Consider the following 16,649-nt stretch of genomic DNA (forward strand, 5'->3'; position numbering starts at 1 on the left):
TCAAAGTAAAATCTTCATAAAATGTTTCCATTCACGCATATTACAGCTTTACTCACCCACGATGCATGACCAGGCGAAGAAAAGCAAGAACAGACGACCAACTGTTTCAAAGCGAGCGCGAACACTGTCGTCTGTCCTCCAACTTTAGCGGCCCGCTGATACCTTTTACGTAACATGTATTCGTACACACAATAACAAGTTCTCATAGTTAAACAAAACATGTTTTCGCGTAATAATAAAGCTAAAAGAGCTTTTCACGTGCTGTTCTAGTAGAAAATGAATCATTGTGACAGACGAAACGGTACTTGCCAAGCGCGTCTTCAAGGTGTCCTGTCTCTACGAGAACGACGCCAATCCGAATCCACAATATACCGGCATTCCCATGCGTACCACAGCGCAGCAGCGCCATTATTTCCCTCTAGGTAATGTAGTGAGAAACTCTATGGCATCGGCATCTTTGGCGGTAGCACAACGGAAAGGAAGCGCCATCGTCCCTTATAAGCGATAGGCTCGACGCAAAACGATAGCGCGCAAGCGCATTCACATGGTTTTATATAATGTTTCGCGGGCTTTCCTTAAACGCCGAAAGAAAATCACCACGCAGCATGTCCATACGTTGCCACAAAAACGTGGATCGGTCGTTTCTGAACCCCCTATACAACGCAGCGAAGCGCACTTGGCCCTAAAGTGAATATCAAAAATTTTGTATAATTGATATTAGTTATCTAAGTACGCGGAATATAACAAACGCACTAAGCAGTGCCACATGACGGCAAACCATATGCCTTTCGTTTCATTCAGCTGCGGCCAACCACTTTGTTTTAAATATTTGGATCAAGTTACGTGAGACACCCTGTATATGTGCGACCGCTGAGATGCGGGCCGTAGCAGGGGACAAAATCCAAAATAAATGAATTATAGATTATTATATGAGTAATTTAGCAAACATAACGAACACCAGTGGGCTGTAGTGTTGCATTGCAAATATAGACAAATAGACTGCAGCTAGAAATATTCCGAAAGCATATTTAGCGCCAGCAAACAAGGACGTAAGGGAGACGACACCACAATAGCGCATTGTGTAGTCGTCTCCCTTCCGTCCTTGTTTGCTGGCGCTACATATGCTTTCAGTTTACCAACACGCCCAACAAATTGCAAAGTAGAAGTATTCCGTAATGACGTTGTGATGCAGCGTTCATAATGATGTTTAATAATAATAATAATAATAATAATAATAATAATAATAATAATAATAATAATAATAATAATAATAATAATAATAATAGCCAGCAGCTCGACATCACTGGCATACACGCCGGTACTGCGCGCCGCAACCCGCGGCGCTTCTTGCGACAAAATACTGTTTTACAAGGAGTGAAGTTCGGCGTTGTTTGTGCGGACAGCTGCATGCAAGGGTCGCGCGGGGTGGTCAAAGGAGACGGGTGGTTCGACACCAAGACGGCGGCGACTTATAGCATCGTGGGTGGGGGACCCTCGGGCTACGAAGAGCGCGTAGGAGGGGTGACTGTGTGTAGGGCTTCCGCCACCCGGTTCGCGGAAGCAATGCCCTGGCCTTGAAGTCAGCCCCTCGTCGCTTAACCGCACTGTGCCGAGACATTCGCAAGCTGTCCAGATGCCCGAACAGAACGCGGAAGTGCTTTCTTCGGGAAGTGTGTTTTTTTTGCGAGGTTGTGAGACAAAAGGGGACTCGTTGCACTGCAAGGGATTTGTGGCAACGACCTGGACGTATTGGAACTCCCTATAGTGTCACCTTGGAGCCCCGTTGTGTGCACACTGTGCGCACCGCAGTGTGATTGGACGAACGATGGGGCGAGGGGGTTGCTGGGAATGCTTTTAGGTGCGTGCGGGGCCGTTGGGGGGGATTCGGTGTAGATTCGGCTAAGAAAGAAGACCAAAATTCTAACATGTTACTCGTAGTGATGTCCGTGTAAATACTTTCCTTTCTATCGCTTGCATATTCTATCTTAATAAACAGTTAACCCCATTGCAATCAGCGTCACTGGCTTGCCTACTGTAACGTGACTTCGCGACATCCATAATATCTTCAAGTTTTCCCTCACTGACATCGAGGCGAACATCAACTCAAGGCATGACGTCACTGGCATGTGGTGGCATTGGCGAACATGCCTAGCCAAGCGTTCGGTGCCACGTGAGGACGGGAAGTTCACAGCGTACCGCATGGATCGCTGTTATAGAGAGCACGCAGTGTCCTGCCGTTCCATCAGTTATCGATGAGAAATGACATGGTTATCCACGGGAAAATAGTTTATGCATAAGTATACGGCCATCTGATTACAACGGCCACATTTTTGTTATAAAGGCGAAAAATTAACCCAGATATATTGGCCGTATTGTTTGTTAAGCGTTCCATTTAATAATGAACCCTACTGCATAGATCCTGTTGAGAACTCCTTTATGTGACTGCTCACACATGTACGTGCAAATTGCGTTGAATTTTAAGCCAATGAAGGCAGATGGAGGGTGATAAACGAAGCCACAAGAACGTCTGAAACCACAAGCACGAAGCTCAGACAAATCCATGTACTTCCCATCATTCCCATGGCTAAACAATCACAGCACCAGAGTCCCCACTGGTAATTGTTGTAAGAAACTCCATGCAGTCTGGTCGGGTAAGATCACCGTTCGGAAAGAAGCAGTGTACTGACCATAGTCGAAACAAAGGGCGTTGAACAAGGGATTCCTACGATTTTGGAAAATTCATGTTGTTTTGACTCTGTGGTCAGGAACAAGATTCTTCCGTCACAAGCAAGCTTATATCACAATGTTTAGAGTGCCAAGAGGCTTGGCAATATTTTTTCTGCGTTTTAGGGGACTTGGACCTACAGTTAACGCAAAAATGACTAGACGGAATCGTGTGAGTATGAATGGCAGCGTCTGAACGTTGTGGGGGATGGGGAGTAGAATCCAATGCAGAGAAAGGAGGAGAGGTCGGCCTGGAGAGCGTGTCTCTAGCCTGCTACTCCTCACTGAGCTGAAGGGAAGTGGCACATGCGGGGAAATATAGGTGACAGGTAGTTATGATATGGTACAAGGAGCTACTATGTACAAGTTGTCCAATACGCGGAAGTGCGCTGTAGAGACACTACACGCAGGAGTCATCTTGTCCACGGAAAACATTATTGCGCAAACACATTCCGCACTGTCTTCACGTATCAAAAGACACGTCTCCACAGGTCTCTAGAACCTCTAAAAATCACCGAGGTTCCATTGATATCTGACCAGAATGGTCATTCGGCAGCAGCCCATGCCTCCCCTTGACGATGCTGCATGGTTGGTGGTGCCAACGCCACCTAGATGGCACAAGGCTTGTTCGCTATACGATCCACGCCGCCATGCTACCTGGCCCGACTGCCATGGAATCTTAATGAGGATGCCCTCGAGTAAGCAGCGGTGACTTTGACGTCACCACTTTCGTCGCGCCAGCCTTTGACAATGGAAATTTCCGGCCAGGTAGCATGACGTCATGGGTCGGAGTGAGCAAGCCTTGTACTATGTTGGTAGTGGTGGTGCTCGACTCGTCACGTGATGTTCTGCTCATCGCGGCGCAAGTGGAGCCGTGGCTTTATAAGCCGTCGCGAAGCAGGGTGGAGGGGAAGGCTTGCTACGGGACACTTCAGCAAGCACGCGTCCCTGCGGCCTTGCGCGCCTCTAGGGCCAAGGCTAACCGGCCAGCGGTCACATGGTGACGAATGCAGGAAGGCTTGGCAGGTTTGTTTATAGCGTTGCGTTCGTGTCATTGTGCGCGCACTGTACTTGTCGTTGGTTACGTTTCCTTTGTTAAGCAGTGCTTTGTTTTCCTCAACCGCTGCTCTCTTCCTGGTGGGGACTACACGGAGCTCAAAAGAACGGACTGGTGGGGGCTAGTTGTTAGTAGCGCCGTGTGCCTGCTTCACTCGTCCTGCGTGCTCTTTTTGCGCTTGGAGGGGAGGAAAAAGGAAAGAGGGAAGGTGCCCTGTTGCTCTCCTTTCCTCTTTCCTTTTTCCTCCCCTCCTTCCTATCTTCTATTTCTGTGTTGCTGTCACCTCCCTTCAGAAGAGTAGGCAGGCGTTGTGCCCCTTCCGGTGGCAGTTGCCAGCCTGCTCCTAGCTTTCCCTTTCCTAATACCTGTGTATATGTGTATATGTGTTCAAAACAAATAATAATGAATAATAATACCTAAAGCGCACACACGGACCCCGCGAGGCGTACCGTATGCAAATCGGCTCGCGTCCACGCCGCCAGCCGCACTCACCGTTCAGGTGGTCCGTCCTCTTGAGGTCCAGACCCTTGGCGGGCGAGCCGCTGCGGTCCGTCCCGAAGGGCGACGGCGGAGACGCCGCGTTGTCTCCCGCGCCGGCCGACGACAGCAGGTCCGGCACGTGGTGCGGGGACCGCCACCGGTCGTGCAGTCCCGGGGGAAAGGGCAACGTCGGGGCGCCCAGCAGCGAGTTGCGCACGTCGTGGGGCGACGAGCCGCCCTTGTTGGCCCCGGCTCGCTGGTGGGCGGCCGCGGCCTGCTGGTGGGCGTACGAGCGGGCCGCCAGGTCGAGGCACGACGCCATGCGCTCCTGCATGGTACGCCGGGGGGGGGGGGGGGTGAGGGGGCGGGGTCGTGAGCATCGGGTCGTGAGGCGCGCCCGTTGTACTAAGTGTTATAACTGCGCTGCGCAGTAACGCTGGACAGTTCTTTAGCACTACGTATGTGGATATTGTCGCTAACAGCACGTCGCAATAACGCAACCACGGGCCGGAGCCACAGCAGCGCTGGTCGCGACACCTTGTGACGCCGCGTTGAAGCGCAGGGAGGGAGACACGTTTATGTGTTGCAAGAAATGTCCTTTCGAATACAAAAGAAAATAAAGACAGAAGAAAGGACGTCGGCCCGACTCATTTCCATTTCGCTATACTTGCAGTTAGAAAAGGGGGATGACTGTGCCACAGGAGAAAACGAGCAAGTATAGCTAGGTGGGTGCATGAAGACAACTTTACTGTCAAAGCGTTAATGTCAGCAAATAAGCAGAGCGATATATCATTACTACAATGTATCATTGATATATTACTACGGCCTGTGGCCTAAAACGGAGGAACGGGATCAGGTGAACGGAAGGACGCCTGCCTCCCTAGAGGAGGCAAGCGGTTAATGCTTTAATCTTTCTGCTGACTTCTCCTTACGCGGCGCTATCCTGTCGTTGTATGACTCCACACTTCGGTGTAAGGTGCGCTTCTCCCCGATACCGGTTTTGGTAGAACAGAACCGGACGTTCCAGTTCGTCGATCACAATCGCAGGGTAGTTGGGATATTCCACTTGTGTTGGCTTTGTGCACTCTGAATAAACTCACTGTCACAAGATGCCGCCATCAGCGCGCTGCTTACTCACTTCCATACATCCGATGTTTCGGTGTTCCGCAAGCAATAATACGGGCACAAAATGATTCCACGCTCCACGCTTCTGCGAAGACTGTACGCGATTTTGAGATAGATAGATAGATAGATAGATAGATAGATAGATAGATAGATAGATAGATAGATAGATAGATAGATAGATAGATAGATAGATAGATAGATAGATAGATAGATGCGTTATGGCCAAATGATGACTTCAGCGATCGCCACAGTATGCCTTGTTCTGGTCACGTACGGCCTGGAGTACCTTGGCGAGGGGATCGAAGCCCGCGTGCAGGGGCGGGAACAGCAGCCCCCGCGAGAGGTCCCCCTGCGGAGGCAGCGGCATGAAGGGTGCCGATCCCACGAGCAGGTACGACGAGGGCTGCCCGTACAGCAGGGACAGGGGGAAGCCGCCGGGCTGCTTGCCACCCAGCAGGGGGAAACCTGCGTGCCAAAGCGCGACATTGTCATTTGAAGAGGCGTTCAGTTAAGCCCCAACCACATGTACGCGTCGCTACGCGGCCGCACGCGCAGCGCCGCGTCTGAACGCGTACGGCGTCAGGCGCGGAGGCTGCATCGCATGTTGACGCGCGGCAGCGTGGATACCTTGCACTGCTGGGATTCTTGCGCCCGCCAGCCGGAAGCTGCCGCTCGCGTCACCCGCCCGACGCGCCCCACGTGACGACGGTGAACCAACGTGACTTCCGGAACGATTCTTCGCGGCGCATGCAGGCAAGCCCGGGCAAGCTGCGTGCGTTGTGATCGGAGTTCCGTGCGGGTTTTGGTATTTTTTGATGGCAGCCGCTGAAGTCTTCAGCCGCAACGGGTGCATTATTAACGAAATGTTCATCGCCGACGTTCGGGACCGCACACAGCGTGCAGAACGCGTAAGGCGCAGGCCACGCGAGTGATGCTATGGCGACGCTGCTGCAGGTTTCACCGAGTTCACAATACTGACAGTTGAGCTGACTGAACCTCTAGGAGTCCTGCAACACCATTTTTTCAAATATAAAAACAAAGCTTAAGTTAAATCTTATTGCGTGCTATTGCCATCTTTAGCACATTGCTTAACGCGACCGTTAAGTGTAGGTTGGGCTGCCTTGAATCGCCGGCAACTCGCGGCGACGATTGCGCGGCAACTCCTGCATCGTTTGGGTGCGCGCCCTCTTCCTCCGCCGGGCGCGACGCGACGTCGAGTGAGCGCGGTGCTGGCGGACGCGTTCCAACGCGTACGTCTGGTTGGGGCTTAAGGCATCCTGGCTAACAGGTAAACACGAAGAAAAGGAAGACGTCTATATAGTTCATGTAAAAAAAAAAGAAGATGCCGTTTTGCCTGAAGCTCTTGACGTCGTGGATTCTTGAGGAGCCATTTCGAACGCGCGCAAACCGTGTTGCAGCTCACATTTGCACGCGACTGCGCGGAAAGGTGTATTGGACATGGTGTTAATGTTTTCCTTTTTCTTTCTTTCTTTCTTTTTTCACGATAGCGCATAGTGGCGCCGGCTATGACAAGCACTCGTAAACTGGGATACATAGCGCAAAAGGCGACACAAGGACGCCATGTCGTTTGCATCTATGTATCCTGTATCTGTGTATCTTGTAGCCTGTATGCATAAGTATCCTGCATCTAGGTATGTGCGCTACGTATCCCAGTTTACGATTGAACTGCCAACACGCCCGAACTTTCTCCCCGCTAAAATGGCGAGCACTGACCGGCGGGCTGTGCCGTGGGCAGCAGGGGCCCCACGCCTCCCGCCGTGGTCCCGCCGACGCCCGCCGAGCGGCCCTTGTCGTCGGGCGAGGGACTGGAAGGCACGCCGCCCATCAGGAACGGGGACGGGGGCCCGCCGTCGTCCAGGCCCCCGCCGGCACCCTGCAGCGTGGCCCAAGGAAGAACCGCGGCAACGTGTCACTACTGGGTGGCCGCGCGATCAGAACGCCGCGGTATATACATAGTGTGCAGGTGACGTCACATCCGCTGCTGTCGTCTGCTTCCGCTACCTTCCGCCATCTTGGGGAACCTTATGAACAGGTGCGGGTATGGTGGCTAGGTGCGGGCATCGGCCTATAAGTTCCCCAACATGGCGCCGCCGCAAACCGGAAGTCGCGGAGTTGTCCTTCTAGCCACCATAGCGGAGTACCCTTCAGTGACGTAGGTGCATACTATGTATATATAGGTGCGACGCGCTAGCGCAAGGCGCAGTGGGGCCGTGAACCATAGAGTTTCTCACTACATTACCTAGAGGGAAATCTGGCGCTGCAGCGCTGTGGTATGCGTGGGAATGCCGGTGTATTGTGACTTCGTATTGGCATCGTTCTCGTAGAGCCAGAACGCCTTGCAGACGCGCCTAGCAAGTACCGTTCCGTCTGTCACAATGATTCGTTTTCTGCTAAAACAGCACGTAAAAAGCTGTTCTAACTTTATTATTACACAAAAACATGTTTTGCTTAACTATGAGAACTTTTTATTCCATGCACAATTATATGAAACGTAAGGAGTATCAGCGGAGTTGGACAGACGACAAGATTCGTGCTCACTTTGGAAATGTTTGTCGTCTGTTCTTGCTTTTCTGCGCTTGGTTATGCATTGTAGGTGAGTAAATTTCACTGGAAGATGTAATATGCGTGAATGGAAACATTTTATGAAGATTTTACATTAAGAACGCGTTATTTGTGTAGCCACATCCACGTTTTAGACGAAGCCTCTTGCAACACCAGCCAACACAAGCCTCGCCGACACACCGTCATTCCCATCATGGCACAGCGCATAGGAAACTTCCATAGACGGTGGCGCCAGATTTCCCTCTAGGTGTTATAGAGAGAAACTCTATGCCGTGAACTGACCATGCAGGGCCACGCGGTTTTTGATGGCGATTCCTTTCGATCGCTCTCGTGTGCCGCTCTCATCGTCATCCATGGCTCACGGACGGCTGACCCCGTTGCAGTAGGGTTGAAACCCGGGCCAGTTGGTACATAGTCGAAGGAAAAATAAACAGTCACAAAGACAAGAAAATAGGTTCACACCACAACGACTATAGACTATCATATGAGCTTCATTAGTTGTTACATAGTTGAAGGGGAAAAAAACGAGTCAATAAAGCTCAGTTGACAGTCCAGTTGTTGTGGTGTGAACCTCTCTTCTTGTATTTTGCGACAGATTTTTTTCCTTCGACCCCGTTGATAATGCGGGCGTACGCTGAGAACTGAAGAAGCGCGAAGAGCGCAAGACGGCATCGCTTACAATATCGCGGCCCGACACTCTAATATAATTTCCAGCGTTAAAAGTGAATATGGGGTGCAAGTCGGTCTATTGCTCGCACCCTTACAACCTTCTTTTTCTTCGTGGGGGGGGGGGGGGGCAGGGTGTGCCAGGCTAACCCTTTCTCGCTTTTTAGGGGTGTAAATTATTTTACAGTGCCGGGCCGGTGTAATGTAGCGTTTCTGTGCTGATGCTATTCCTTTACGCGCTTCGTCATATGTCACGTCCAAGTGACGAGCAAGCCTGCTTTCTCTACGTTGCGCCCGCTAAGCGCCTACGTCAGCCGTGGATGATATGAACGGCAGACGGCCGAGCGAAAAATAAATTCCTTGCATCATACACGGCTCCGAATTATTTAAGCAATTTATAACTTTGCACGCTATCCTTTTACCCAGCTATCTCCGAGCGGACAAGAAACTTGGAGCAGTCTATCCTTAAGATGACGCCAGTACACGTGTAGGGCTCGGAATGTTCGGGTGGTGAGCTTATGCGGTGTCCTAACGACGGTGACGCGACTCCACAATCAGAAAGCTCAGCCCGCGAATCTTCACGAGCTGAAGAAAGCAGCAATCCTGTATGTAAAGAAGAATAGGAATCCCTTTATTTCTGTAATGTACAGAAAACTGCGATAGAGCTAAAGGCCAAAGACCGGACAAACGCTTACCGCGAAGGCATGAGCAGTTTGTGGTTCAAGACACAAATTCTCAAGTTTTTCAACAAATTGCAAAAAAAGGCTAATGAGAACACTCTGTTACCCCAAAACTTGAATGAAGATGCAACAAATCAAGTGTTTTATTTGGTTTCTTACTTGCGTTAAAAATAACAAGTTTATGGGAGTTGCAATGTTCATCCACGACTTTTGGGATGCAGCAATCAGTTTGAAAATGTACAGATTAGCAAGCAAAGGAAGGTCTATATTAGGCATTCTAATTATTGCGATTACTTTCTGGCACAAGCTCTCCGGCGCATGAGTTAATTTGTCCTATAGGGGGTAAAAGAAAGATATAATGCTGACGTAATCGATTTAACACCGTTGTTATTTAGTAGGAGACCAAAGCTGTTCCATAGATGGTTCTTAACATCGCTATCTCATCACACAGATTAAGTAAAGCATAGCGTTTGGTGGCATGTACGTACTGCTAGAGATTGATATAACTTATTTTTGTAAAGATAACCCGGAAGGTTATATTAGTAGACCTGGTTAGGTCTTTGTACACTGTTTTATAAAACAGGGGAGGGGTACGCAGCTCCTTCGGGCGCACGTAGTAGTTTAAAAAAAAAATCAGTTGTACTTTCTTTTTCTTTTGCATTGATTTCCAGCTTACGGTGATTTCTCGAAGCAGTCACTCTGCTGAGGAATATGATCACCGTCATCTCCGCTCGACGATTTCTCGTAGTAGTGCGACAATCGACAGCAAAATCTTACTTAGTCGTCGCTTTTATTATTTTTTTTCTGATCATTGCATATGTTGCATTGCTTTCGTATTCGTTTTTCACGTGCAGTGCATACACCCGAAAAGCAAGTATTCACGTATTCTGCCACTCGTGTTTGGCTGCCCACTTGGGTCTGCAGTTCTGTACAAATAAAAAAAATAACTAACTAACTAACTAAATAAACAAATAAATAACAGAGCGTGCCGCACATCGCTTTTGTCAGCGATCGTGGTGTAAGAAGGCAGGGCTCGTAAAGTCAACCTACGGTTCTGCTGAAGTTCAAGGCCATTTTTTCCACGTGCTCGTTCCAGGACATGTTCTGAAACCAAACACGGACAGAGAGTTGTGTATCTTCGTACGCTGCGAAACTGTGGTTTTACAGTTTACAGTCATTTCGGCATCACCTTGCTTATGTTTATGGGTTGAAGTAGAACATATGTAGTCTTTACTTACATTGAGAGTTGCTTTATTCTGACGTACCCACGTTTCTAGACCAAGTAAGTAAGCATGTGAAAGCAAGTAAGTAAGCTAAAGCAAAAGCATCATTGCATTGGCGGGCTGACGAAAAATTTGATTTGCACCTTACGTTCTAATAAAGAATAAAGAAAGAAAGAAAGAAAGAAAGAAAGAAAGAAAGAAAGAAAGAAAGAAAGAAAGAAAGAAAGAAAGAAAGAAAGAAAGAATGTACGTCGAGTTCAATAGAAGTAAGTTTATTTCCCGAAACAAATTGCAGATCGGTGGGAATCGGTTTAAATGACGCTTTAATTGGTGCCTGTAAAGAAGACTGTTCTTATTTAACGACCATTTGAAGGTATAGAGCATGCGACCAAAGTGGGCACATCTTCTAGTAAGTTGAGGGCTGCGACGCGCACCCTATAGTCAGATTACTTATAGCTATCAAGACTTTATTATTTCACAAACATTTATTTCTCAAATAATTATTTTCTCACAATCAAGACAATCTTTCCTCAAAGTTAGTACCCGAGTGCTGCTTTCCAGATGGGAATAGCACACTGGCGACCACGAAAGAACTCCAACGCGATTGCTCCGGCACCCAGAGCACAGCTGGAGAATCAATATGGCGGCCGGCGATACGGCAGGGCGCAGGAGACGACGGCCGAAATGGCGGCGCGGTTAGCGCGGAGGAAGAGGGTTGGGCAATATTGCGAGGAGGAAAAAAACTGAGCGGTCGCTTGGGAGAAAAAAACGACAAAACAATAAAGACAAAACGAGGATGCAGAAACGAAATGGCGTTCTTTTCGTTCGAACGGAGATAGAGAGGCAGACGGGCGCAAGCCGAAATGAAAAGCATAACGGACCTAGAATAACAGGCAGCCAGAACAAGTTGGCGCCCCGCCACTAAACATCTCTCTCCCTCTTTCTTCGAACCGCTTTCGAGCGAGTTCGCGGGCACTACGATCGTATACACACGCGAGCACAGTACAGCGGCGAAGCAGCGGTGTTGATAATACGACTTTGATCAAAACTCTGCGGGCTTTCGCCCTTCATACATGGTGCCTTCTCTCCACTTCCTCCTCGCTCTTACCCCGCGTCGCACTTTATTTCTTCGCTTATCTACGCCTTTCACTCCTTCGTACTCTGCCCAAACAATTTCCTCCCTCCCCACTTTCCCACCCCTTCCCTTCCAGTTACTCCATGAAGCCGGCCTAGGGGGCGCTAGCGGGCTTCCTGCTTCAGGGCGGAGACAGACTGCACCGTATCTACAGTCGCGCCGCCGCCGGACTGCAGCAGTGGCGGGTGCCACTGCGGCAGCTGAGGCGCGCGCGAGGGAGAAGGGTTAGTGGACGCACAAAATGAAGGGAGCGAGGCTCTCAGACCGACCCGAACTTACCCCCTCGTATATGACTCGAACCTCACCTGTACTGTCTTCCCTTCTCCCCCCTCGTCTCTTCCCCCCGGTTCGCCCCCTCTCCGTCGGCCGTTCCGCAGAGCAAAACCACCGCAGAGCGCAGCAAGTCACCGCAGTTCCACCCGCGCAGCCCGAGGAAGCCCATAGACGCGGCGGAGGCATAGATAGGTCCAGCGCGAGCGAAGGCGGAGTCTCGACTCTTCTATGAACAACACTCCGCCCCTCGCCCGGTTCGCTCAGTGGAGTTTCCGCAGCGGCGGGCCCGGGTTCCGGGAGTCAGGCGGGAGCCCGGGGCGGACTCCACGAGCGGACCGGCGCTCGCACCCCATTGGTCGACGCGCGGCAACAGACTCGGCCCCGGGAGCAACCTCTGTCGCTGCTGCAGCCACCGAGGTCTGCTCTCTCTCTCTCTCTCTCTCACCCCGTCGGTGCGTCGTCGTCTTCGCCCGGGGTTTCGGGCCGGGGACTCGGGCTCTCTCTGGAGTCCATCTCTCTCACTCTCCGAGACTCCGGCGCTCACCCCCTTCGCTCCCCCCTCCCCCGCTCCTCCGCTCGCCTCGAGCGAACTCGCATCACCCTTTCTCTCGGCCGCCTGCGGCGCTGCGCTCGCCCGGTGATCGATACGGGTGTCGGGACCCGGAGCTCGGGCCCCACTCTTCGCGGAAGCGCGCAGGGTTCGAGTGCTTGCTGGTTGCGGAAATAGAAAAGTTGGCCTCCGTAAGACGAGTGCCCAAAAGGTGCACTTGCCCGCGGAAACGTAACAGCTTGCGTGAAAGAGCGGGGAACGAAAGCTTTGACAGCGAGACGAGAACACAAACACACGGGGCTCGCGCTCGTGTATTTGAGTTCCCGTCTCGCTGTCGAACCTTGCGCCCAAGATGTGTTAACACCAGCTAACCAGATCAGTCACTTTACTCGAAAACATAATGCTCCTTCGTCTTCTCTAAAGAAATTCCAGAGCCCTCACAGCGCCCGTACACAGAGAAAGACGAACTGTACGTTTTCAACTGTGCTTGATAAAGGTTCGAGCTGCGTTTGTTCTATTCGTAACATTTGGCGTCAAACGTAGCGAATGTGAGATTTTCATATCGAGAATGTGCGAGAGAGAGGACGATGGAAGAAAATGACCAGAATGGTGACGTGGGCTTCTCAGTCTTTGATGTCAGTTCAGTTAGGACGAAGTGTTGCGCAAACGGGAAACAAGACGCAAGAAGGAATGACAGCCGCATTGTGCACTCGAAGTCTAGGTTTGTGGCCTGTGCGCTTCTTGTTATCGTCACACGTCTCTTTAGCGCTACAGTTAACAATGTCTCCTAAGTCTAGAATACGCTACAACTAGCCCAACTATATGTCTTCTCCAACGGGGCTTAAAAGCCTGCGTGTCTGTCGTTTTTTCAGTGTCCATGTCCAGCGGTTGCACTCCACTTCATCCGAATTCAATACAAGCGGAAGAACACGCAACGCTGCATTGAGTCGTGACTGTTTAAGCAAAGTGCATTGTCAAAAATATAAACTTGCAGTACTCTTACGGCATTGGTATCGTTACGGGAAAACGCATATTACGTATATTTACAAATTATTTGCCGTTACGAAAAGCAGAAAGCAATATGACACCGAAGTCCGGGCGCACCCCCTGCTTTACTTCATCATCGTCTGAGGAAGCCGCCAAACGCTCAAAGGTTGCAAACAGAATTTGACCCTGGGCCCGGAAGGCCACACTGCAGTATCTTTGTCCGGCAAGCAAGAATTAGCTGCAGGTGGCTTGCGGTACGGCGAAGAAGGCCACGCAAGGGAATATTTATTCTTTATTTAGATTCGACGTCTGAAGGTGGCAAGCATCACATATTTTGTGATGCTTGATATCGCAAGATATTGCCGCGTCTCTTCTATGTCGTTCGCAAACTCATACTCTCATCGTTTGGGAATGGCCGAGAGCCCGATGTGCGATTCCTGTGGGTGCGAGGAGACCATCGAGCACTTATTGTGTACCTTCCCCCGCTACGATGTACAACGCCTCTCTCTGCGGGAAACTTTACACCGACTGGACTTAAGACCGTTCAACGAGTTAGAGATACTCGGACCGTGGCCACACCCGTCACTGGCACGAAAAGCGAATCGTGCGTTAGTGCAATACTTGAAGTGCACCGGTTTACGAGACCGTTTATAGTGTCCCTGTGCAGTGTCCCGCCCACACGCACTCAGTGCTCACTTTCTACCCTTTTCCTCTTTTTATTCCCGTTTCCCCCACCCCCAGTGTAGGGTAGCGAACCGGATGCTCTTCTGGTTGACCTCCCTGCCTTTCCTATCCTTGTTTCTCTCTCTCTCTCTATGTCGTCGACAAAGACAACGATGGGAGCTTTAGTATAGACTCCAATCCCCCATAGTGGGTATGCGCCACTGTATGGGATACAAGACACGACAAGACAATACTTCGTGTCGTGCAGCGGCCGTGAAGCATCATGTTCGGACTTGCCTCGATTGCCAGAGGTGCAAGTCGCCCCCAAGAAAGCAAGCCGGCCTGCTACAGCCCGGAAAGGTCTCACGCACACCATTTCACCAGATAGGAATGGACCTTTTTGGCTCACTTCCTGTGTCCAGTGCAGGAAACAACTGGATTATTGTAGCGACTGATTATCTGACTCGCTACACGGAAGCAAAGTCTCTCCCGCGAGGCACAGCAGCAGAGGCGACGTGATTTTTCACAAAAAGTGTTGTGCTGACACATGGTGCACCTACCATCGTAATCATAGACAGAGGAACCGCATTCACGACAGCGTTTTAGATGATGTCCTGATGCTCAGTGGAACGATTCACAGCAAGACCACAGCCTACCATCCAGAAAACAACAGACTCACAGAGCGCCTAAAACAAAACTCTTGAAGACAGGCTTTCAATGTATGCGGATGTCGAACACAAAAATTGGGACGAGATCTTGCCTTGTATAGCTTTTGCGTACAACAACGCTAAGCAAGAAACAACACGGATGACTGCGTTCAACCTTGTTCACGGACGAGAAGTGCGGGCGATGTTGTATGCAGTGCACCCGCACAAATGCGATGGCGCCGACACGGGAAGAGATGCGTTTACACAACGCGCCGATGAAGCTACAGACAGCTCGCACGCGTGCGGATCTGTCAACAGCAGGACTGCGACGCAAGCCGCTACAATGCTCGCCATCGACCAGTAACCTACGAAACCGTTGACAAAATGTGAGTTTGGACTGGGCGACCGTCCGAAGACGGGGACTATCCAATGAGCTTTAAGACAGCTTTAGAATAGCGTGTGTCACCTTACGTACGTTAAACGTAAGCACCTTTGCGATACGCTACGATGCGCGTCCTTTCAAGTCTTTAGTTTACCGCACGGAAACCCAAACGTAAAGAAGACGTTATAAAACAGGGTGCCGTTGGTGCCTCGTGCCAAACGTATCCAAGCCAGGATGACCCATTAGCAACCATCCTGCTGTTATGTGAATGCGTTTCATTCCGCATACGTGTGCCAGAATCGCCGAAGGATGTCGAAAAATGGACGTGCTATGCTCTCATAACTAACCTTTCAGGTGTTTTTGGAGTAAGCGAAAGCTCATTACATTAGTTACTGGCGATCAACGCGAGTGAGAGCGTAGCCATTACGAGAATTCACGCTGAAGCGGGAGCCATGGTTGCCGCCACGTTCGACAACGCTATTTCTTATCGTCCGTAAACATTACGAACGTTAAACACGCCCAATCTATAGCGTACATTATCATAGCGCACGTAAACCGCAGTAACCCAATAACATTCCGAGCATGCGCAGTGCGGACGACGCTATTTCTTTACGTACGTGATGCGTTTACGTTCGGTTGCAAACGCTAGACTAAAGCTGTCTATTAAGACGATACTTAGGACCGTATCGAATACTACGGCGCCTATATGTCGTCACTTACGAGATATAGTCCCAGGTAGCCCCTATTGCACGACGCGCCGCCAGCAACACCCTGAAGTTGTGCTCGTAGTACGCATGAAACAGTACGTCAGCGAGTGACTGTGCGAGGAACTTCACACCAGTGACCTCTATAGCATCGGGGCGATGCTTCTTTTTAGAGAGAGGCAAATGCCGCGTCTCTTCTATGTCGGCGACAATGACAAGGATGGGTGCTTTCGTAGGCTTCGTCTCCTGCATCGGCCTAGCGGAGATTAGAAGACGAAGAAGTCCTCTCTGGGCTCCACTACTAAAAGAAGCTGTTATCGTTGGTAAGCTCGTCTCCTATCTTCGTTGGACCTCGACAATATTAAAATAGCGCTGAAGCGCAGCCCGCTACGCAACAGACACAGTCTTCGTCAATCGGTTATGCTCAGGCGATTGATTGGTGCCTTGCCAATTTTACTCGCCGCCGACAAAACACGTGTTGCTAAGACCGCATGGTTCAAATGCTTGAAGCACTCGAACCAGTGATTGCTGCTATACTGAAAAATGCCCAATTTTTTTTTCTTTTTTTTCTATAATCCGTGCGGCACATATGTCCAAATGTAAAGCGCTCCTGTACCTGTTCACAGTATAGGGTATATATATATGTATAACATTCTCATGTGCTTGATCAGTTTTCCCCTTCTTCCTTCCCTTACAACTTTTTTTCCTTTCAATAAACTTTTTTCTCTTTCTTGCGCTTGGACAAGTCTGTATCGCGTAGCTGAAACGGT

At 50.2% G+C, this 16,649-nt stretch overlaps 1 protein-coding gene across 1 annotated transcript in view; it reads right to left on the bottom strand.

The window, feature by feature from the left end:
* Positions 1–16,649, bottom strand: part of LOC139049748 (uncharacterized) — an 83,363-nt gene that overhangs the window by 35,424 nt on the left and 31,290 nt on the right. Inside the window, exons 2-5 of the mRNA XM_070525543.1 lie at positions 10,366–10,419; positions 7,121–7,280; positions 5,673–5,851; positions 4,274–4,589 (exon numbers count right to left, since the gene is read on the bottom strand). Coding sequence (XP_070381644.1) covers positions 4,274–4,589; positions 5,673–5,851; positions 7,121–7,280; positions 10,366–10,419 — 709 coding nt within the window. The remainder of the gene's footprint in view (positions 1–4,273; positions 4,590–5,672; positions 5,852–7,120; positions 7,281–10,365; positions 10,420–16,649) is intronic.

This window comes from Dermacentor albipictus, chromosome 9, assembly GCF_038994185.2.
Source record: "Dermacentor albipictus isolate Rhodes 1998 colony chromosome 9, USDA_Dalb.pri_finalv2, whole genome shotgun sequence".
Taxonomy (NCBI): domain Eukaryota; kingdom Metazoa; phylum Arthropoda; class Arachnida; order Ixodida; family Ixodidae; genus Dermacentor; species Dermacentor albipictus.